The following is a 24521-nucleotide window of genomic DNA, read 5'->3' as shown; positions in this document are numbered from 1 at the left end:
GCACATGAACATGTGATAAACTGGAAGGGTGGGACACAAGGTGTGATGATATAACACAGGTGGCTGGGGCACATGAACATGTGATAAACTGGAAGGGTGGGACACAAGGTGTGATTACAAGGTTGGGTTGGGTACATTGTGTTGGAGTAAATACTGACTAGAGTACAATGCAGTAATATAACACAGTTGTGATGACCCTAGTCTGGTGGAACAACAGATACATAGCCTGTTACCTAAAGTTGACCAGTACGTAATGTCCGCTGTGTTTCCTCAGTCGATGGAGATTGCCCGTATCAGCCTGCTGGACACAGCACTCCGGGAGGCGGAGTCATCCTGTGACTTCATCTGTCAGCTGTCTGCCTTCAGTCGGGAATGGCGCCTTCATCTACCGGACGTGCTCGACAAGTTCCTGGTTAGTTTTATAATCATTATGGTGTTGCAGAATTTAGCCCTGATTTGTTACCAAACCTGGTTTATCATCTAACCATTCTTATCGTCCAACCTTTCTTCCATTGAATATGTATCGGGCGGTGGGGTAGCCTCGTGGTTAAGGCGTTTGCTCGTCACGTTGAAGGCACAGGTTCGATTCCCCACATGGGTGCAATTTGTGAAGCACATTTCTGATGTCCCCTGCCGTGATATGGCTGGAATATTGCTAAAAACGGCATAAAACCATATTGAATATAACATTTGTGTGAGATCATTTGATATAACTCGAAAAAGTCTGAGTACAATGCATTCCACATCATTGTGATGCCATCTGTTACAGTGACATCAAAATCCAGTGATATATATGATATATATCTCTGCAACTGAAGCTGTACCTTTGTTCAGTATGATGTATTTTCAAATGTTCTGTTCCAGACCTCAATGGTGTACATGAGCCAGACCTTCATAGCACTGCTCATCAGACCACGGTATCTGCTGCACGTCCTCGAGGTCAGTAACACTTGTCTCACTTCAGGTGCTGCCAGGAAAGGGTCAGTTCCTTTCAACTTGTGCTTGTGAGATGAATAGATAGGTCATCATGACTATCTCTGTTTCAGTGGGGTAGCCCAGTGGTTAAAGCGTTTGCTTGTCATGCTGAAGACCTGGGTTCGATTCCCCACATGGATACAATGTGTGAAGCCCATTTCTGGTGTCCCCTGCCGTGATATTGCTGGAATATTGCTAAAAGCGGCATAAAATTATACTCGCTCACAAAGTCATTTGTAGAAAGTCATATCTGTGACTTGAGCTGAGTGCATGTCATAGTTCTCTGGCACTGCCTCCGTGGTTTAGTGGGAAGAGCGTCCGCCCGGAGAGCGGAAGGTCGCGGGTTCGACGCTTAAGTATGGTACTTGTTGGTCCCTGCCTGGCGCTTGGCATTAATGGGTACAACAAGGACTCGTCGGCCCGGAGTCAGTATAATGTGTCTGAGTGGGGTATTCATGCTTCACTGCGGCATGGTATCTCAGTGGGCTAGCACTATAAAACCAGCTTCAGTCTGGGCTAGTACAAGCAGCTGCACATACACATACACACGCATGGACGTCGTCATATGAGCGAAATATTCTCAAGCACGACGTTAACCCAATTTCACCTCACCTCATAGTTCCGTGACAGTGTTGATCATATATTGATCACTGATTGGTTGGTCCAGATTAAGTAGCGGCCAATGTTACATTGCTTCAGTATTGCTCAGTGTTGTGTTTGCAACAAACAAGCAAACACAGTTGGTAACCATGACCTCACAATCCAATGACATCACAATGGTTGACATAAGATCCAAAGTGAACCATCCCTAGGCCTCATGTAGACATAATAGCGTACACACAGCTTGTCAGGGTTGTCTCCCTGGAGTGAAGGTCTCCATTCGCTTGTACAAGTTTTCTGATTGATGAATGTAGAGGTATTCATTTAAGATTGCACACCCACTTTCTCCAGTTGATTTGGTGAATCGGAATGGCACCTTCCTTGAGGTTGTCATGGCTACTGTTGATATTGCAGCAACAGCGCGGCCAGGACAGAGTCAGCAAAAAGGATTCCATCCACTCGTCCCCCCATGTTGCAGCACCAGGCATCCACAGAGGACCTGGAACAACCCACCACACAGCTGGTCTGTGTACAACTCAGGTAGGGAAGATGCTGTATAGAATAACAGGCTAATTTATTATTTATTATTATTATTATAGGATATTTATATAGCGCACATATCCACGCACTAGTGCATGCTCAAGGCGCTGGTATTTTTTCCCTCGATCATTGGATGTCAATATCAACTGCACATCGTATTAGCAATCTCAACTCCCTGGGGAGTATACAACTCTTGCTGCCACTAGGCGCACCGAGTTATTGTGGCTTTCTCATCCTACATCCTAATTTAATGTATAGAATAATGAAAAAATATTCCCATTTAGATTAGTTCAGTTTTGATGGCTCTTCCATGTAACCACGACAGAACACTAGATTCATGAGCTGTTAAAGCAGACTTGAAGCTGGCAACAATCATTTTTCATCAATTTGTTTTGTTTTCAGAATGTTGAGTATTTTGTCTCGGAGTTTGACGGCGCTGAAACATTTCACCCCCGACCTGTGCGAAGTCCTCCTGGACCAGGTAAACATGGCAGGATGTGAAGATGTGGTGAAAACAATATTTTAAAGCCAATTAGACTTTCCCTTTTATCTCTTGTTCAACAGTTCTAAGAGTTCTTGATGCTAACGTCCCACAGTGCTACCAGGATGATAAGGTTCAATGTTAACCCTTTCAACACCGCAGGCCGAATAATCGGCCACAACGTTATGAGTCCCCAGACACCGGAGGCCGATTAATCGGCCAGGCAGTAGTCACGTCAAAATGAGACATAATTTTAGGAACCTACCTGACTTTTGATTCATATATCAAATCTATCACATTTCACAATGTCTGAAAACACTTATTAAATTTCAATTTATCATATATTATCAGCAGAATTAAAATTATAAACTATTTTTCGCAATGTTATTGAAAACAACGATTCTCGGACACATGCTTCTGCAGCGGGTCTACAATAAACATTGTCAAAGAGCAAAGTAACGATGTTTCGAGGAAATTATTAAATAAATTGAATAACTAATGAATAAAATCAACAACAGCATTCATTAAAGTTGTCAAACGTACATATAAAATTACTATTTCCATCTTTTTGTGCGATCATGTAATGCAAGTCAAGTCACTGACGAGTGACATCTCGCGCTCGCCGCCTCAATCTTCACGCTTTCGGACCACGATGTTTAATGCGAAAATACATACATGAAGCATTTTTGTCACAGGTCATAACCAAGCCACGATACATCCAATAAGTTCCATAATTTACGATATGGGGTAGCGATTTCTTGCTTAATATGTTCAGAATACCATTATTTTACCCAAAACTTTTGTCTAAATCTAAAGGTTTTAAGTTTCACGAGGACGATATCCATTGCTGTAATATGATTGGCTGCCTTAGGTCACGTGTCTGATTTTGACCAATGACGACCCTTATAGCAGACTGTGAAAAAGCGTCATTAGAAACCAATTTTATCCAATAAAATCGCTTCTTACAACTGTGAAAATACTCTTGACAAGGGTACAGTGATATTGTTGATGTTCAGAGCTTTCAAGCGATGCCCGACATCAAGCGATTTGCATGTTATTCATCTGAAGCTTCGAAAACGGAGGTATTTTCAGTTGTTATGTCATTTTACCGGCGGAAAGCCACAGATATCGGGAAATAGGCTGACCATACATATTGTTTAAGAAATCTTTTTTATAATAATTTTCTGATTACGTAAAGATGAAAATATAAAAGAAAAGGCACCGGGGCATATTGTGACATGTCACAAATGGAAAAAATCGCCATAGTTTTTGCTCCTTTAAGTGGTTTATCTGGGCGTTATAAATGTAAGCTTGCATTTTCATTCAAATATAAATTTATTTAAGTTGTAGTTGTATAAATTTAATAATATTATAAAAATAAACTTCATATTTATCAACAGTAGGATTAGATCTTTTAAATTGTGTATGGGATGTAGTAGCAATAACGTTTTACAAGCTTATAATTTCCTTCATAAACATAGGCTTCATCTATGACCTCAGAGTCTCTGGGAACTCGGTGTCATGGCAGTAAATGCCTCTGGTTGACTGGTGTTGAAAGAGTTAATAAGGTCCCATCATGCATGAACCTGTGAAGATCCGGGTTAGAATTGGTTGTCAGTCACCCATGCTTGTCATAAGAGGTGACTGCTAGTGGTTAAAGCGTTGGCTCGTCACGCCGAAAACCCGGGTTCGAATCCCCACATGGGTACAGTGAGTGAAGCCCATTTCTGGTGTCCCCCGCCGTGATATTGCTGGAATATTGCTAAAAGCGGCGTAAAACCAAACTCAGTCAGTCAGTCATAAAGGTGACTAACGGTATCGGGTGGTCAGGCTTGCTGACTTGGTTGACCAGTCATTGTATCCTAATTAAGTGGATGCTCATGATGCTGATCACTAGATTGTCTGGTCCAGACTCGATTATTTACAGACTGCCGCCATGTAGCTGGAATACTGCTGAGTTGTGGCGTAAAACAACAAGCAAAACAAAAGCCAAACCCATCATCCATGCGATGCTAATTTGTGCGTATTCCCTGACAGAGCATGGACACCAGTGAGTACGACTGCTTCCTGGGTCTGGGGTTCAGCACCCCGTCGGTGGATCAGGAGACACAGCCCACATTCGGCACCTTCATATCCTGTGTAACCACCTGCTACAGGATACTCAGTAAGGTGGGTGGCAAGTCACTTCTGTTCTTCTCCTCCTTTTTCTCCATCGAAACACTGTCCAGCTCTTTTTCCACGTCCTCTCTCTCCACTGAAACACTGTCCAACTCTTTCTCCAAGTCCTATTTCTCCATCTCCAGCCTCTCCTCCTCTTTCTCCACTGAAACACTGTCCAACTCTTTCTCCATCTCCACCCTCTCCTCCTCTTTCTCCACGGAAACACTGTCCAACTCTTTCTCCATCTCCACCCTCTCCTCCTCTTTCTCCACTGAAACACTGTCCAACTCTTTCTCCATCTCCACCCTCTCCTCCTCTTTCTCCACTGAAACAATGTCCAACTCTTTCTCCATCTCCACCCTCTCCTCCTCTTTCTCCATCCCCACCCTCTCCGGCTCTTTCTCCATCTCCACCCTCTCCTCCTCTTTCTCCATGGAAACACTGTCCAACTCTTTCTCCATCTCCACCCTCTCCTCCTCTTTCTCCATGGAAACACTGTCCAGCCCTTTCTCCATCTCCACCCTCTCCTCTTTCTCCACTGAAACACTGTCCAACTCTTTCTCCATCTCCACCCTCTCCTCCTCTTTCTCCATTGAAACACTGTCCACTTTCTCCATCTCCACCCTCTCCTCCTCTTTCTCCATCCCCACCCTCTCCTCCTCTTTCTCCATCTCCACCCTCTCCTCCTTTCTCCATCTCCAACCTCTCCAATCCTTTCTCCATCTTCACCCTCTCCTCCTCTTTCTCCATCCCCACCCTCTCCTCCTCTTTCTCCATCTCCAGCCTCTCCTCCTTTCTCCATCTCCACCCTCTCCTCCTCTTTCTCCATCTCCACCCTCTCCTCTTTCTTCACTGAAACAATGTCCAACTCTTTATCCATCTCCTCCACCCTCTTCTCCTCTTTCTCTATCTCCACCCTCTCCTCTTTTGCCTTCATCTCCTTTCTCCTCTCCTGTTTCTCAACCTCTTTCTCGACCATCTTCTCTTTTTCAACCTCCTCCTCTTTCTCAACCTCTTTCTCGGCTATCTTCTCTTTCTTGGCCATCTTCTCCTCTTTCTCAACCTCCTCTTTCTCGGCCATCTCCTTTTTCTCCACCTCCTCCTCTTTCTCCACCTCCTCCTCTTTCTCAACCTCCTTTTTCTCGGCCATCTTCTTTTCTTTGTCAACCTCCTTCTCTTTCTCAACCTCTTTCTCAGACCATCTTCTCCTCTTTCTCAACCTCCTAGCCTAGTGGTTAAAGCTTGGCTCGGCCATCTTCTTCTCTTTCTTAACCAATCCTCTTTCTCCACCTCTTTTGCTAAAAGCGTAAAACTAAACTCAGTCAGTCAGTCATCTTCTCAACCTCCTTTTCTCGGCCATCTTCTCTTCTTAACCTCCTCTTTCTCCACCTCTTTCTCGGCCATCTTCTCTTTCTCAACCTCCTTCTCCTCTTTTCAACCTCCTCTTTCTCGGCCATCTTCTCCTCTTTCTCAACCTCCTTTTCCTCCCCCATCTGCTGCTTCTTGCTGCTACCACGCTGCTCCAGTGCTGTTGATGCTGATATGACTGTTGATGTTTGCAGCTGGACCCAAGAGGGACAGGTTCACCACACCGGTCGCCAGAAGCTGCCACAAGCCAGCATATACCAAAGTGAGTGTTCCACCATCAGTTGTAGCAGTAGCTTGATGGGGGTATACATGGTTTCAATCTGACATTATTAAAGAATTAAAACAAAGAAGTGAGTGAGTGAGTATAGTTTTATGCCGCTTTGAGCAATATTGGCGTGAGTTCAATTGATATAACCTTAAAAACTTGGATTACCAAGTATTCCACATCATTGGGAACATCAATATTGACACCTGAAATGGGCTTCACCATCTGATTGAAAACAGCTAGGGTTTTTTCAGCGGAGGTTAACCTCTGCTGTGTTGCATGACTTCACTGACTCAAATACAACTACGTTCATTCTTTGCTTTGTGGCATGGTATAAAGGATTTTTTCTCTTTCTCAGAAATTTATTTCCTTTTTCGGCAGGATACATTTATCTGAAAAACCCAGATGGACAATTTAGACATGACCACTTGTTTCTACTGAGCTAGGTAGAGGCTCAACAATATTACCTAGCAAACACATGAAAAGTGATAAAGTCAAAAGAGTGCAAAATGCTCATTATTTGCCAAAATTGACTAATACTATCACTTTATCTAGATCACAAAAAGACAATGGCGACAGTTGATAGCCATTTTGATCTTTGACAGCTATCTTGGAGTTTTGGAGGGCTAATATTATTTTCTCGCATAAATAGTCTGTGCAAAAAACTTATGACTACTGGCCACGACTTGGTTATGCATCATTTTTAATTTTAATTTCATCACATGGACTATTATTAAAATGGGTTACTAAAACAAACAGAGTTTGACTCGACTTGCGTCCTGGAATACTGATGTAATGTATGCTTTATCTTTGTTTGAAGATTTCATGTGTTGTTTGTTCTTCCTGTGCTCCACTGTTCCCCGATGTAACACTGTGTGTTCTGACTGTTGACAGAAGCCTCGTGCTGTATGTGATGGAGAACTCCTTATACATCATCATGTCCCAGGCCTGTCACTATCTCCGCACCCCCGGACTTTCGTCTCGAGAAAAACAGTTCCTAAAGCGGGAACTCGGAGCTGAACTGGTGAGATCTAGATGTACATTTTCAGTAATCGGGGGTACAACAGACAATTCTTTAACTTTTACAGAGTTGTCTCCCTTGGGTCTGCCAGAGTCCTATGATCATGGTTCAATTCCTATAAAACGTACTGAACTCACTTTATTTTCAACAGATATTATGTAGCAAGACAAATTGTATCTGACAGACACTTGTAATTGTTGACTGTTTGTTGTTTATTAATGAACTTAGCAATTTTCAAGCTTTATGATGGTTGCCTCTAAAAGTCATGTTTGGACCAGACTATGCACTGAAGGTATATTATGAGCCATCATCAAATCAGTGCGCCATAGGTCATCCTTTATGTTAGGAAACTGTTGCAACACAGATTTAGTAATGGTCATCCTGTTTATGATCGGCATGTTGATAGCAGACATGGGTTCAATTTCTTTGAAATGTAATTAATTACATTACAATTACTTTGATTTTCCTCAATTACAATTACAAATACAATTACACCTTAAATTAAAATGTAATTAATTAAATTACAATTACATTACCAATGTAATTAATTACATTACAAATTACTTTGTTAAAAAAACAAAAACAAAACAAAACAAATATATTTCTGTATTCCTTTAATAAACAAGATATCGATGTTGGTAAGCAGTGGTCACTAATCCAATTCATATTTTTGTCTTCAACAAGTGAAATGCAAAATTAGATTATATCTACAATATACACTATTTTTCCTTATCCTGACTCATGCTCTTTTTGCTTGTCTTCTTCTTCTTGCTTGAACATAGTGGAACACTTGTATCTCCTTAATTGAAGCTCCCTTCAATGTAAAATCACTAATTGGTACTCACCACGAGTTGCCTCCCTTGCCCCTTTGGCGGGAACAGGTGTCGCCACCCTCTGGCCTCATGCTTCACTCTCTCCTTCTTCTCGCCCAGTGAGCAGGATGTGAGAGCCTGTGTCTCCTTACACACTATATCCTTTGCTTTTCTTAGTTTATTACCTCTTTTAGGTTACTATAGAGGTATAGCTAGTATCCTTCATTAATTTGCATTGATAATTAATCGTTATTTCTACTGTTTATTCACGTGAGTTCGTGATTGTTCAGCTAGTATTTACGTTGATGAAAATCTGTACTATTTGCAATTTACGTTTTCAATTGCTGACCCGCATGTATTATGCCCTAGTTGTGCTACCCTTTGTGCGTTTGATACACGCGTTGCAGTTACTGCATTAATCTATCCAATTCTGCTTTTCATAAATATCTTTGCGTCGTGGAGACGCACAGCAGATAGGTCACGCAAACAAGGGTTAGACATGGCCGATACATCGGATTCCCCTTCCAGTCAGCTGCTGTCGATAGACCCCCTCCCGCCTGGTGTTTCGCAAGAGACTCCGTCGAAGATGGGCGGGATGCAGTCCGCCACCGCTAAGAAGCGCCCTGCCTCCCCAGACGTCCCGCCATCGCAGATAAAGTCCAAGAGGGCCACGACGCGTCTTCCCAAACGCCAGACTTCGACCCCAGGGCAGCGTCGACATCAAGGGGAAGTCTCCACGGTCGCCAAGAACTTTCTCAGCCGATTGTTCCAGCCGCCCGAACTGGGCCTCTACGATGATCAGCCAATCATCATCCCTGACGACGCATACAAGAAGCGACCGGTGACAGCTACAGTGACATCAGCAGAGATCGCCATGCAGCCTGATGCCTCTACACTGATGTCAGACGACTTCCTCAGGGTCAGCAGCTGTCATCGCGAGAGAGGGCACCGACTACTTCGCCGCGAGACCATCCCAGACGAGCTGTTGCGGCAGATCATGACCATGATGGAGGGCCACTACAGTCGGGAAGCAGCCAGCCCAGGGTCCGAGCAACGCAGACGATACCCCAGAGGCAACCCCAGTCAGCGAAGCAGCCACGACGAAGCAGCCTTCGAAGGAAGTCACAGACCACCTCAACGAAGGGCGCCCGATGTACAGTCGTCGCGAAGGCCTTCGCGAAGACGGGAGAGATCATCATCATCCTCGGCCTCGCCCTCAGATGCAGACTCAGACCACCAGACGCCACGGAAACCGCCACGGAAGTCAAGGCGCCGCTCCCAGGTCCGGACGCAGAGAGGCTGCTGCGAAGGCCGCCACACAGATCGCCATCGTCCAGAAGGACGCCGAGGGACTATTCAAGAGCTTCACGGCCGCCAACATTCTCCTCTCGCAGATCTAGGTCTTCCCATAGACGCAGATCACCTAGACGATCTCCACGCCGCTCACCACGCCGATCTCCACGCACATCACCTCGCAGGTCATCACACAAGTCGGCACACAGGTCTACACTCAGGTCTCCCGAAAGTGTCACCCGACATAGAGATAGCAGCCCAGAGGTCACCATCAGAAGAGCATCAACCCCTCATCTCCGATGCTGGTACAGAAGATGATGGAGGCATCATCTTTCAGACGCTGAGATAAGATATTGGATGGTAAACAACCTAGATTTATCTTCACCGTCCAAGAGTGGCAACTCAAGCGCAGACATACCTGATGAAGGAAGACGATGCAGACGCCATCACCTTACCTCCGATTGACCCGATTGCTGCGCGGTGCCACATAATCTAGATACAGCCTTCATTAAAGCTCACGAAAGTGCAGACTCCACATCTGCCGAACTTTCACGCTTAAGAAGTTCTCCACGCACAACATGGACCCTTCCTGAAGGCACAAGACATCGATGAAAACTACAAGCTGATCAGCCATGTTAAGAACAAGAACTACAAGATTGACGATCGCAAGCTGGTGCAGATAGAAAACATGACGAGACGCGATGTTCTTTGGCCTAAATAGATCTAGAACGATCAATGAGACACTTATCACCAGATTTCGTAATACCCTCTCTGAAGATGATAGGATGATCTTACTCGGCCCTACTGATGCAAAAGAAGGACCAGCAGTTCCTTACAGATCATCTCACATCTGTCTCAGCAGCACTGACCTTAGCTCGTCGTCAAGGCCTCCTCGCTTCCTGCAGCTGGGGTGAGAACTTTACAGCTCCACTCTATACAGCCCCGTGGTCATCCCCAAACATCTTTGACGGAGGAATAGACAAAGTCTCCAAGGGAAGTCACTAAGGACTCCAGAAGTCCTTATGATCAAGTCGATGGACACGCTAGCAAGCGTCATCAGGCAGACTTCACAAAGATACTCAGGAGATCTAAGTTCTCGGACTACAGAAAGCACGGATAGGAAGATAGCCAGCGCCAGGAAAAAGATTCTTTTAAAATTAGCCCATATGGCAACTATAGAGGAGGGTCAGGAAGAGGCAGGACACCCAGAGGTTCCGCAACTATAAACGCTGAAAGACAGGTTCGAACGACTGGAGTCTTCCACCCCAGCCGCTCCAGTACAACCGCCACAAGTGGGTGGGCGCCTCCAACTACACTGGGAGAACTGGGGAATGTTAAAAGACCCTTATGTCTCCAACATTCTTCAACACGGATTTCGTATCCCACTACAGGCCACGCCCGCTGACAGTCAACCCTTACAAGTTCGACTTACAGGCACAACAACTACCAAAGTTAAGAGGCGGTTACATCACTCATAACCAAGCAGGCCATAGAAGTACTAGATCAAGTAGACATCGAACCAGGCTTCTACTCCCCAGTTTTCCTAGTACCCAAGAAAACTCCAAGGAGAAATACAGACTCATTTACAACATGAGCTTTTTCAACAGGAATTATCTACGCAAACCACCAAAGTTTCGCGATGATACACCTTCCTCAGTTACGGCAGTTGATTCGCCCCATGGATTACATGGCCAGTATAGATCTGCAAGACGCTTATCTACATATCCCGATACATCCCTGTAATCCAGGAAATATCTAAGATTTACACTAGGCGGGCTACATTACCAATGGAAAGTACTCCCATTCGGCATATCATCAGCCCCTGGCTATTCACGAGGATAACGAGAACCGATTGTCACCTATCTACATCGTCTAGGGCTACGAGTAGTCGCGTTCTACCTCGATCGACGGGATACAAGTAGATCAAGATCCACAGCATCTCAAACTACAGTTAAACTACATCATAAAGCTACTAACACAGCTAGGATGGTTAGTAAACTTACTCAAGTCGGACCTAGTACCATCGCAAGATCTGCAGTTCCTAGGCATTCGATTTATCACGAATCACAACCGATAGTCGATTAGCCGCACCAGAAGACCGTTGGCTCAAGATCCAACAGACCATTCCGATCAGCTCTACTCTCTCCGTTACCACTCACGACAATGGCAGAGCGTGTTGGGTCTCCTCACATCAGCCCAAGACATGACAGTCTCAGGCAGATTACAGTTAAGCCCATTACAGGTCTTCATCAATGCACATCTCGGCGACCTACAACCATTCAGTCTACGAAGCGCCTCAGACCTCATCTACTATGGTGGACCAGGAGGTCGAATGTTTGGCGAAGGTATTTGTTTAGAAGAGCAGGAATTCAAAACCCATCTATATGTAGACTCGCGATAAATCTCCAAGGTTAGGGGAGCTCATCTCGCCAACCGGACGGCATCAGGGTTATGGAATCAGCAAGAAAGCAAGCTTCCATATAAACATGTTAGAGATGAAAGCTGTAATCAACGCCATACTTCATTGGAGCAACATTCTACAGAATCGCGCCTTAATGATTCATACCGACAACTCGACAGTGGCGTTCTATGTGAACAAACAAGGTTCAACAAGATCACTGAACCTATTGACTTTAAGCTTTCAACTGTTCGATCTAATACCGCGATCTAAACTCTACATGTCAGAGCATGTCACATTCCCGGAGCCAAGAATGTACTAGCAGACGACTCTCTCGGCCACATCAACCGTCACCACGACAGAATGGATGCTCAATACAGAAATATTTGCACAGATAATCAAGCAAATAGAGCCCCGCTTAGTAGATCTATTCGCAACACGCTTTCAACAATCAGCTACCGACATTCGTGTCACCAGTCCCGAGACCCACAAGCATGGGCAACGGACGGCTAAAGCATATCCTGGGAAGGCCTCAATGCGTCACGCGTTTCCGCCGCCAGCAATAATACCTCAAGTGTTACAGAAAATCAGACAAACACAGAGCCTCCAACTCACTTTGGTCGCGCCCTACTGGCCGGCCAGAACGTGGTTTCCCATTCTAATTCAAGAAATCGGTCAACCAACACTAGAGCTACCCAAGCGCTCAAATCTATTAATACATCCACACACCAAACAGGTGCACGGAAGCCCAGAAGTATTCCAACTTCACGTATGGATTGTATTAAAATGTGTTTAAACAAGAGAGGGTATTCTACCAGGGCGGCAAAAGCGGTCACGCTTGCCTTACGCTATTCTACACGTAACTTGTACGACGACAAGTGGCACAGTTTTGAGAATTACGCAGTAAATAAGGGATTTACAGCAAGAGATGCTACTCATCCACAAGTGGCAGATTATTTGTGTTACTTACGGCAAAACAAACATTTAAAAGGCTCGACATTGTCAACATATCTTGCCGCTTAGTTCTGTCATTACCATGAGAACGGGTGTTAGATTAACAAGAACTCCAGAGTTACTGGCCTTACTACGGGCTTTCCGATTGGAGGACCAAAAGCGGAAGTTCCACGCCCCAGCTTGGGATCTGAATATAGTGTTACAACACCTCACAAGTGAGGCTTATGAACCGCTGGAATCGACAAACTTTGAGTTTCTCTCACAGAAAACGCTTTTCCTGTTATCTCTAGCCACAGCAGCCAGGATGTCGGAAATTCAGCACTAGATTATGAGAGGATACAGTTTGATGACAATCAAAACACAGCACACCTGGGATTAAGATGGGATTTCATCGCCAAAAAATCAACTACCAGGTCAACCAGACAGGTTATTTCATATCCCTGCATTATCCTCCATTCTCGGATCTCAAGATACACTGGACTTATCTCTATGCCCAGTCAGAGCTCTCAAAATCTATTTCTGACGTTCCAAAACAAGGCTTAAGATTTCTCAAACGCGATTATTCATTCCCTTGTCGGCAACAACTCAAACAGAAGTCTCGTGCCACCATATCTATATGGATAAGAACTGTCATACTTGCAGCCTACAAGGCAGCAGGACTGGACCCTCCAACAGCATCAAATCCCCATGAAATCAGGGCGCTAGCTTCCACTCGCCTTTACACGGTAACTGTTCTTTGAATACAATTATGGAAGGATGCTTTTGGAAATCTAACATGGTGTTTGCTAATCACTACCTGAGAGATATCACCACCGAGGGCGTCTCAGGCATTCACCATTTCGGTCCCTTGGTCCTCGCACAGCAGTTGACAGTCCCTAAATAAACGTTAACATCGCCGTCTTCACGAGATTTATATGCATAATTGTTACATGCATTATCTAGCTTATAACTCTCACGGAGTTCTAGCAGTATGTATATATGTTCAGTGGTATAGCTTCTCTATCAGAGTCGCTTTGATATTGTTGTTTATAATATCTCAGTATATTATTAATGTAAATACCCCAGTATGGCATTATAACCTATGGCTTATAATAGAGGAATTATCCTAAGTCTATGCCTTTATGAAGTTCCGTAGGGGTTATTACAGTTAAATCTATATAAATCACTAATTCTATAAATCCAAAGTATTCTGTTTTGCCCACCTCCGTTTCCGTAGGATTCTACAAGCAAAAGAGCATGAGTCAGGATAAGGAAAAATATGTAATTTTTTGAGTAAAATTGATATTTTATACTTATCCTGACTCATGAGGTTAGCCCTCCCATCCTCCCCACATAACACTTTGGATTTCCCTGTAAATTCAAGTGTTGGGCTCGCAAAATCAGGAGAGAGTGAAGCATGAGGCCAGAGGGTGGCGACACCTGTTCCCGGCCAAAGGGGCAAGGGAGGCAACTCGTGGTGAGTACCAATTAGTGATTTTTTAAATTGAAGGGAGCTTCAATTAGGGAGATACAAGTGTTCCACTATGTTAGCAAGAAGAAGAAGACAAGCAAAAGAGCATGAGTCAGGATAAGTATAAAATATCAATTTTACTCAAAAATTACATATTTGATCAAATTTGTATTTTGCATATTTCTTTGGGCTTATTATCAAATACACACCTCTATCATCTCTTGTTGCAAAAAAACTGTTTGTCCACCACTGTTACCTTAGGTGTGCTGTATCATGACATCATTACAGGCCTACATTACAATATATAATCAGCCGGTCTCTCTATCTGACATAATCCACATTAACATACTAAAGGATTTGTCAACTTGGATTTATAGCTTATTACCTTTCATGATTATAAAAATATGACTACAGTTCAGTAAGATTTTGAATATCATATCCTATGAGAAATAAACAAAGAGGCCATTTTGATAGGAACTTGACTAATAGTACTGTTAATCCCCCATTTCCTCAAATACCGACCTACATTCAGTCATGCCTTACTGATTCCCTTTGTTTCACAAATGTGCAGATGGTGCCTTAGACATTCAAATCTCTTTCAAAACTTAACACCTGTTAGAGTATATACCAACAACAAGCATCTTTTTGAAAAACACTGCTTTGTCCTCCTTATTGTACAGAATATAATTGCAAGGGTTGCCTGATGACCACCAAAATAAAAAAGTGAGATGTAATTTGATGTAATTGAAAAAGTAATTGAAAAATTCAATTACATTGAGATTTTAATTGATTAAATTACAAATTACATTTTAAACATTCAATTACAAATTACATGCAGTTACATAGATTTTTGTAATTAATTACATTCAATTACAATTACAAATTACAATTACCCCATGTCTGGTTGATAGGAAACTGTTGTAACGCAGATTTAGTAATGGTCATCCTGTTTATGATCGGCATGTTGATAGGAAACTGTTGCAACGCAGATTTAGTAATGGTCATCCTGTTTATGATCGGCATGTTGATAGGAAACTGTTGCAACGCAGATTTAGTAATGGTCATCCTGTTTATGATCGGCATGTTGATAGGAAACTGTTGAAACGCAGATTTAGTAATGGTCATCCTGTTTATGATCGGCATGTTGATAGGAAACTGTTGAAACGCAGATTGAGTAATGGTCATCCTGTTTATGATTGGCATGTTGATAGGAAACTGTTGCAACACAGATTTAGTAATGGTCATCCTGTTTATGATTGGCATGTTGATAGGAAACTGTTGAAACGCAGATTTAGTAATGGTCATCCTGTTTATGATCGGCATGTTGATAGGAAACTATTGCAACGCAGATTTAGTAATGGTCATCCTGTTTATGATCGGCATGTTGATAGGAAACTGTTGCAACACAGATTTAGTAATGGTCATCCTGTTTATGATCGGCATGTTGATAGGAAACTGTTGCAACACAGATTTAGTAATGGTCATCCTGTGTATGATCGGCATGTTGATAGGAAACTGTTGCAACACAGATTTAGTAATGGTCATCCTGTTTATGATTGGCATGTTGATAGGAAACTGTTGAAACGCAGATTTAGTAATGGTCATCCTGTTTATGATCGGCATGTTGATAGGAAACTGTTGCAACGCAGATTTAGTAATGGTCATCCTGTGTATGATCGGCATGTTGATAGGAAACTGTTGCAACACAGATTTAGTAATGGTCATCCTGTGTATGATCGGCATGTTGATAGGAAACTGTTGCAACACAGATTTAGTAATGGTCATCCTGTATGATCGGCATGTTGATAGGAAACTGTTGCAACACAGATTTAGTAATGGTCATCCTGTTTATGATCGGCATGTTGATAGGAAACTGTTGCAACACAGATTTAGTAATGGTCATCCTGTGTATGATCGGCATGTTGATAGGAAACTGTTGCAACGCAGATTTAGTAATGGTCATCCTGTTTATGATCGGCATGTTGATAGGAAACTGTTGCAACACAGATTTAGTAATGGTCATCCTGTTTATGATCGGCATGTTGATAGGAAACTGTTGCAACGCAGATTTAGTAATGGTCATCCTGTTTATGATCGGCATGTTGATAGGAAACTGTTGCAACGCAGATTTAGTAATGGTCATCCTGTTTATGATCGGCATGTTGATAGGAAACTGTTGTAACGCAGATTTAGTAATGGTCAACCTTTTTCGTGTGTTTCAGAACTCCTTCCTGTCCAGCATGCTACGGTACATGCGGCGTGGGGGTGGGGGCCCCACGTCCCCGGGGACACTACAAGCTAGCCCTCAGGGTGGCTCCAGTAGCACCTCACAGCTCAGTCGGTCCGTGTCCCAGACAGCGTTCACAAACACACAGGACCAGGCCTTCTTCAAGCTTGTGAATGACTTTGTTAGCAAAGTTCTCAGATGAGAAACATGTTAACAGCGAACTTCTCAGCAATGTCAAACTTCAACACAACCTCGTCCATGAACCACCATGATGAGAACGAAGTTGTGAACAAACATGTGAACAGTAACTGTGCCTTGTCAGCATTGTTGTATGTTTACACAACTTTGTTCACAAAGTTCCCAGATGACAAAGTTTGCCACTGGAAAGTTGAGATCCTTTATGCCGAGGTTCCATGGGATACAAGATACTGGTCAACTGATGAGGGATGCAAGGATTCTAGAGAACAAAATAGGGCTTCAAAGGAGGAGATAGGACAAGAAACACTTTCTAGAACAGGATTTCAAAGTCATCGTTCTTCATATATTCAAGGTGCGTGCGTGTCAGGGAATGTAATTACCATGAACAAAACCATGTCCTGAGATGCAAGCTGGTTTTATTAAATGTATGCTGTTCTAAAAAATCATCCTTTGCCAAATTTTGTGAGGTCCGAATGTAAAATCCCAGTTAAATAAACATGTCACTTCAGTCAGAATTACTTGTTCATTTGGAAGCAAAACAATGAATTACTTTACATGAGAGCATTGATGAAATGTGTAAATATATATTAATGTGGACACAATAAAATTGTGATTACTCCCTTTTGTCTTTTTATACTTGCTGATTTAATTTATGCTGTGTCATTGAAGAAACAAGTCAGAACTGATCCTCAGCAGTCCATGCTTGCCGTAAGGCGATAAACGAGATTGACGTGTCAAGCTTGCGGACTGGTTTCATGCTTACACACATCAGGGCCCCGTTTCACAAAGCTCTCGTAAGCCTAAGTTCTCGTAACTTTCCTCGTAGCATTCGTACCTCCATTACTGTAACATATGAGGTACGACGCTACGAGAAAAGTTACGAGAACTTAGGCTTACGAGAGCTTCGTGAAACGGGGCCCATATCCATAAATTTTCTGGTCTTGCGAGTGCTGCATTCAACAGACATTTACTGATCTCTTCCATGTCCTGGAATAACAACCAACTCCAGACTACATTTACTGATCACAGACCAGTTGTTTATTGCATGGACGTAACCCTAGCAACATGTGTACCCTGTTGATTGCAAATCATACAATAATTTGCACAACCTCGGACATGAACTTTCCAGATTCCTTCTGACAAATCTTATTCGGTTGCCATAACAGAACAATTGATCTGTGAATGTACAATTCATTTCTCACTACTCAGATGAGCTTAAAGGACCCTGATCATGTTCGCAAAAGGTCACGACTTCATCCAGATCTATGTACAGCATCATTTTCGGTTGTCCAGGGAATTACATCTCTTATACACCCTGACCCACCCAGCACATCACCAGTCTGCTTCAAATGACATTACACTCAAAATACAAGGCCCAAACCAAAGTACACTGGTCATGATAAAACAAGCAATTAGAACGAGATTTTGCCAGTACTCACTGACTTTGGTTGTATTTGTGTCGGGAAACTCCAGGGTCCTGTTTCACAAAGCGATCCTAGCACTAGGACAGTCTTAACTCTATGTTAAGGTATAGGAGATATGAGACTTGTAACGCTCACGATTGCTTTGTGAAACGCGGCTCCAGGAAACACATTTTTCACTTCTATCATCATTAATCTTTGCTTTTGAATGAGAATTTTCGATGAAAACATTCATTTTTCACAGATGTTGATAGACAAATCCTGTGCAAAATTTGTGAATACAGAGCTGGTGAAATCACTTCAAAGCTAAGGTAGAGAATGTTTCCACTAGAAACATATCATTGTAGACGAGATATGATGCACTGGATAATCGAAAATGGTATATATATTTCACATTTGTTCTCAGCACAATCTGATTTCTTACAAACATTTATGAAAATCTTGAATATCGATCTTATTATGTGGAGAAGAATCTTGTGCTGATATTTGATACTTTTTTTCTCATTTCCAGCCAAATTTTAAAATACATGAGATCACACATTATAAACAATTTCTTCGATATACATAAAATAAAGCTCATAGAGTTAGGTAGACACACAATTTTTGTACATAACACGCATTATCAATATGACAAGCAAAACAATACTGGAGAAAATAAATGGTATTGTACACTATTTATTCAATTATAGGAACAATTTAGTTTCAAATAATTACACAATTATCCCATGCATGTCATTTGGATGTTTTTAAGAAAATATGTAGAAAATGTTTCCCTAACCAATGACAAACAGCTCCACACACACACACACTGCCGTCTGCTTCCCCAAAAGATGAAATGATTACATGTGGAGATGATATAATGGCAATATCTGGCGCTGACCATGTTGGGTGAGTGAGTGAAACATCGCTTTTGGATAGTTTTCAGTTTAATGTGGGGAGAAGCCCGAATTGACACAGGGATATGACCAAAGCAAGATGAAGAAATGATAAATTTTTACCAGGATGACAAATAACGTCTGACAATATGTTATTGAGTGAGTATTACTGTGCTGTTCAATGGACTCTTGTGAGTTGAGTTTTACGCCGCTTTTAGCAATATTCCAGCAATATCGCGGCAGGGGACACCAGAAATGGGCTTCACACAGTGTGCCCATGTGGGGAATCGAACCTGGGTCTTCAGTGTGACAAGCAAATGCTTTAACCACTAGGCTACCCTACCGCCCTGACAATTGTAGTGCTATAGGCACAGAGGCCTCCAATTTATGTGAGAATGACATGATACAAAGCAAACATCTGAACATATATTTCAATTTGACTTCTTTCTATGAAGAAACAACATTCCTTTCGACACACTGACTGATTCATGTGTAGTTTGTGCGACCGACTCGTTCAGAAAATGACAAGATTGAACACGAAAAAGGCACAAAATAAAATTCATGAAAAGCTTACATATAAACATCCTTTCGCAATGAAAATCCTTAATTTGCTGAAACACTGTCAATAACTAGTGAATTCAATTTAAAAATAATGAGTGAGTTTAGCTTTAAGCAGCTCTTAGCAATATTCCAGCAATATTACACCTGACACACATTGTACCAATGTGGGGAATCGAACCCGGGTCTTCGGCGTGATGAGCGGATGCTTTAACCATTAGGCTACCCCACCGCGATGCTGTGAGCAAGACTTGCATACCTATCAGTAAGGTAGTGATAACGTAAAGACTGACTGACTGAGTTTGGTTTTATGCTGCTTTTAGCAATATTCCAGCAACATCACGGCGGGCGACACCAGAAATGGGCTTCACACATTGTGCCCATGTGGGGATTCGAACCCGGGTCTTCGGCGTGATGAGCGGATGCTTTAACCATTAGGCTACCCCACCGCCCAGCTGTGAGCAAGACTTGCATCCCTATCAGTAAGGTAGTGATAACGTAAAGAGAGTAAAGACAGCTGGTTTCAGATATGTAATCATTGACTGATGACGTGACCTTCACCTTGGTTAGAGAATTTAAAGCACTTAAACACTGATGTTGCTAACAGAAATTTAAGTAGTTTAACACTAAACCAAGAAATATATACCAGCTAGACCCCAATCAGCAAATACAAAATAATATACACAAGACAAGATTTTTCTATTTTTTTTATGACTAGTATTTACTATGCTGCTGACATTAAAGCTCTGTACACCTAACACAATACACTTGACTAAATTCATCACTTACTCAAAGGAAGCTTCAAATCTTCAAAAAAAAAGATATGAAAACAATTTGACCTAATGCCGAGGGGAGGCTGGCTCAATACTACCTCAAACACATACAGTTACTGGTCATCTTAAAGTCATGAAGCCAAACCTGACCATCAAGAAGATGAGAACCAGTTCCCGATTTCTCGAAACAAACTTAAGTTTTTACTCAAAATTTCAAACTGAGTTTAACAATTTGAAACAGCTGAATTATTAACTCAGCAGCATTTTAAAAATAAAAAAGCCCAAACTACCTAAGTATTCTATTCACCAAACTCAAATTGTCTGCTATGTTTGAGTTTAATATCCATTTCAGTTCATTTTGGGAAATGCTTTTTCTCAAATTTGAGTAAAAACTCTAACTTAAGTCAAAACTCAGACTTAAGTTTGTTTCAAGAAATCGGGGCCAGTTTGGTTAAAACTCACAGGTATGATTATAATGCAAATTGAAGATGTCCACCACTTTAGTAAATTGAGTGACCGACGACTCATTATATGGGTGAATCTGAGATTCGAACCAACACTCATCAGACCCTTGCACCACCAAGACCACCTGTGCTCTATGACCTAGGCAGAACAATGGTGTTCATTCCCGAAGAAGGACTTTCCAGTTCTGTTTGCCTGCATCAACTGAGGTAACAAGGTAACGGGTAAAACCGATAACTGAAGGTCATGAGTTGTGAAGTTCATGATTAATTCACAAAGGATATCTTGTCTTTAACAGACATTTGTTCAGGAAAAATAACTTGATTCACAGCACACATATTTACAAATGAGTTCGTTTACACGCAATCTACATATAAATGATGAAAATCATATGCCACACAGATATAAATGCTCTCAATTGATAAATATGAAAATAACCTTAATTTTATTTGAGCAGTTACAATTCTAAGCCATGATTTGTGAGAAAAGATAGACATTAAACAACACTAAAGTCCTTCCTTTGCTAAACTTTGCATACAACTTTGCCAAACATTTGACAAGAAAGTGAATATTATACATGTATGTTTTTCATACAAATTCAAGCTGATTTTAATCTGTGGTCGCTTACCAAGTATGCTTACATCAAAACAGTTTTCTGGAAATGGTGGAAACTGGTTAAGCCAGTGGAGCCGATCATGACAAGCGGCATCAAACAGATACTAGCATAATATTTAGGAAGTTAGAAATTACTCTAGTATTTGGGGTCCCGTTTTCAAGAATTTATCTAGGGCTGTTCACCCTCCCTAAATTTGTGGCAAATAACAATTAGAATTTCCCATAAACATTCCCAATTTCGAAAGAAAATTCTGAAATTACAAAAAAGAAGATCAGTAAATTAACCCAAGTCTTAATATGACAAATTTTCCCCATATTTGCAATTGAAAGGCTCAAAGTTTTGATAGATCCCATGGTGTTCATTACAGACAATGTATTTTCAACAAGATATGCAACATATTTCACTTAATCATATTGGTGGAACTTGGTTTAAACTATCATAATTCTTCCGATAGAAACGTAATGGTGGTTATGTTGGCACTGCAGGGTTTACTATGGCGTCTTGCTGGCTTCTCCAGCTGAAATAGGACTACACTGTACTGAGTGAGTGAGTGAGTGAGTGAGTGAGTGAGTGAGTGAGTTTAATACCACTTTAACACCACTTTGAACATTGACATCATGGTGTGTCTCCTTGATGTGAAAGGAAAGCCAGAAGAGAAGGTGAAACTCACAAGCACAGGTATGGTGAAGACAAACCAAGAAATATCTTTAATTATGGGATTTGAACTCAGGATCTTAGCTTGGACGTGAGACACAAGTGACTGCTGTACCACCTCATACATACAATGTGTAATAAATTTTGACCATCAGACTCTTGACTGACTTTCCATCAAAACCATTTTTACAAAAATATTGTCTCACTTGATAATACTTTCTGAATGAGATTTCATCATCGTTACTTCCCAAGTTAATATACACTACGTTCCTCCATCTGAAGAATGTGCAGATTTGATCTATTTGAAGAATGTCCAAGTCTGCCACTATCTGAAGAATGTCCAAGCCTGCCACTATCTGAAGAATGTCCAAGCCTGCCACTATCTGAAGAATGTCCACATGTGCCTGTAATTATCTGAAAACTGTCCAAATTTGTTACATGGATGTTAATCCTGCCGACAACAGAAAATGGTCCCACATTGGGTAGTATAGGCAGGGTACTACTTGTTCATAGAAAATAACCTTCCAACCTAAACCTATCTATCACACCTTCTGAAGTCTTCAAATACGCATTTAGGTTGAATAACGGTTCCATAACTGACTTCATTAGTGCTTCTTAAAAAAAAGGCATTTGAATAAATATACCTGAAATGACAAAATATACCACAAATTTCAAGGATATGAAATATGTTCACAAAAATATTCATTTTCTCCCCCAATCTTTAGCCGGGAGGCTTTGCCAACAGCTAATGACCATTGACGGTAGCTGGGCCACATGGTTGCTCTTTAAAGCCCTTTGGCACACCATTGGCGCCATTAGTGTCCTCAATTGCACAATTTGTGCCATTGTTGCCATTACACAGACTGTTGCCTGAACTGTCACTTGCGTTTGACATTGACCTTGACCGTGACTGTGAGAATGGTTCGAAGATGCTCCACTCATGGTGTTCTTCGTCAAAGTATTCCATGTTGTCAAGGAAATGCTTGCCACTGAACCCTCCCACAGCAAACAACCTGTTGTCAATGATTGCGGCACCAACGTTAGCTCGGGGAGTGTTGAGGGCAGGGTTGAAAGTCCACTGTTGTTCCCTAGGATCAAATGCCTCGGTTGTCTTCAGAGACTGTGTTCCGTCACTGCCCCCGACAATGTACAGCTTCCCTGGAAACACATAAGAAGTTAAAATCACCATCAACTAGAACGTGATTTTGTGTAATATATTCTTGAACTAGTGCTAGTGAAACTTCAACGAAGATCTTGGATGATTACGTGTTTGAGTTGGTGTTTTACTCCACTATTAGCAATATTCCAGCAATATCATGGCGGGGACACCAGAAATGGGCTTCACTAAATGTACCCATGTGAGGAATCAAACCCGTGCTTTCGGCCTGACGAGCAAAAACTTTAACCACGAGGCTACCAAACCGCCCCTCTCAGATGATTGTGAATGAATAGCTACTTGATTGCTTCTAATGTATAAATGCACACATCTGAATCTTTACTGTGAGCAAGAACTTCTGCTTAAATTTACAAAAATATTTTTCAGTCCCATACAGGAACTGACCATCTGTAAGACTATCTTCCCTGTAAAACTGGTGATTCCAGCAGCCCCACTGTCTGACTTACCATTAAAGGCCTCGATGCCAGCACCACGTCTTGCCACGTTGAGGGAAGGGCCGTATTCCCACACATCCTTGTCTGGGTTATATACCTCCACCGTGTTAAAGACATTCCAGCCATCAGTGCCACCCACGGCATACAGTCGGTTCTTGAAGGCTCTGACACAGGCCTGGAACCTCCCTGGTAATGCCAGACGAAAACATTATTACAAACTTTACACAAACTTGTGCCTCATGAAGAAACAATGTGTCAATCTTCTTTCATGGGATCTAGCCACCATTCACAAGAGGTGATCACTGAAGTATTCACCTACCAGATTCTAGCCACAGATCTACCCACCAAAGTCTATCCTCCTTTGACTTTGGTATCTACCCACCATGGTTTAACTAAAGTATCATCCCACTATGGTTTAACTACTGTATTTACCAACAGGGGTTTAACTACTGTATTTACCAACCAGGGTTTAATTACTGTATTTACCAACCAGGGTTTAACTACTGTATTTACCAACCAGGGTTTAACTACTGTATTTACCAACCAGGGTTTATTTACTGTAATTACCAACCAGGATTTAACTATTGTATTTACCAACCAGATTTTAACTATTGTATTTACCAACCACGGTTTAACTACTGTATTTACCAACCAGGGTTTAACTATTGTATTTACCAACCAGATTTCAACTATTGTATTTACCAACCAGGGTTTAATTATTTTAACAACCAACAAGAAGACAAAGTCATCAATATCCCCACAATGGCAAAATACTCTTCATGATTATGTCTACGAGTTATGGTTATGTC

General features: G+C 41.9%; 2 protein-coding genes and 1 long non-coding RNA gene across 6 annotated transcripts in view; 2 read left to right on the top strand and 1 right to left on the bottom strand.

Annotated features, from left to right (window-relative positions):
• LOC124256054 (nucleoporin NUP188-like) overlaps positions 1 to 17361 on the top strand; it is an 80094-nt gene extending 62733 nt beyond the window's left edge. The window contains 9 exon segments of the mRNA XM_046689979.1: positions 275 to 412; positions 865 to 939; positions 1990 to 2051; positions 2053 to 2115; positions 2518 to 2596; positions 4634 to 4765; positions 6319 to 6386; positions 7284 to 7413; positions 16540 to 17361. Of these exon segments, the coding sequence (XP_046545935.1) occupies positions 275 to 412; positions 865 to 939; positions 1990 to 2051; positions 2053 to 2115; positions 2518 to 2596; positions 4634 to 4765; positions 6319 to 6386; positions 7284 to 7413; positions 16540 to 16746 (954 nt within the window). The 3' untranslated portion in view covers positions 16747 to 17361.
• A 1653-nt stretch (positions 17362 to 19014) lies between these two features.
• LOC124256067 lies at positions 19015 to 20567 on the top strand. Its single transcript, XR_006892818.1, has 2 exons — positions 19015 to 19866; positions 20084 to 20567. It is a non-coding gene; the product is annotated as an uncharacterized LOC124256067 (long non-coding RNA).
• Positions 20568 to 20725: 158 nt separating this feature from the next.
• The window catches only part of LOC124256066 (influenza virus NS1A-binding protein homolog A-like), a 49725-nt gene continuing 45929 nt past the window's right edge, over positions 20726 to 24521 (bottom strand). For all 4 annotated transcript variants that reach the window (XM_046689996.1, XM_046689997.1, XM_046689998.1 and 1 more), the window contains exons 11-12: positions 23725 to 23898; positions 20726 to 23259 (exon numbers count right to left, since the gene is read on the bottom strand). In XM_046689996.1, the coding sequence (XP_046545952.1) occupies positions 22847 to 23259; positions 23725 to 23898 (587 nt within the window). In that variant the 3' untranslated portion in view covers positions 20726 to 22846. The remainder of the gene's footprint in view (positions 23260 to 23724; positions 23899 to 24521) is intronic.

Source organism: Haliotis rubra, unplaced genomic scaffold (genome assembly GCF_003918875.1).
Source record: "Haliotis rubra isolate DU_JTF1 unplaced genomic scaffold, ASM391887v1 Scf616, whole genome shotgun sequence".
Classification (NCBI taxonomy): Eukaryota; Metazoa; Mollusca; class Gastropoda; order Lepetellida; family Haliotidae; genus Haliotis; species Haliotis rubra.
The sequence above is the reverse complement of the archived record's forward strand: the minus strand, read 5'-3'. Positions and strand labels throughout refer to the sequence as shown.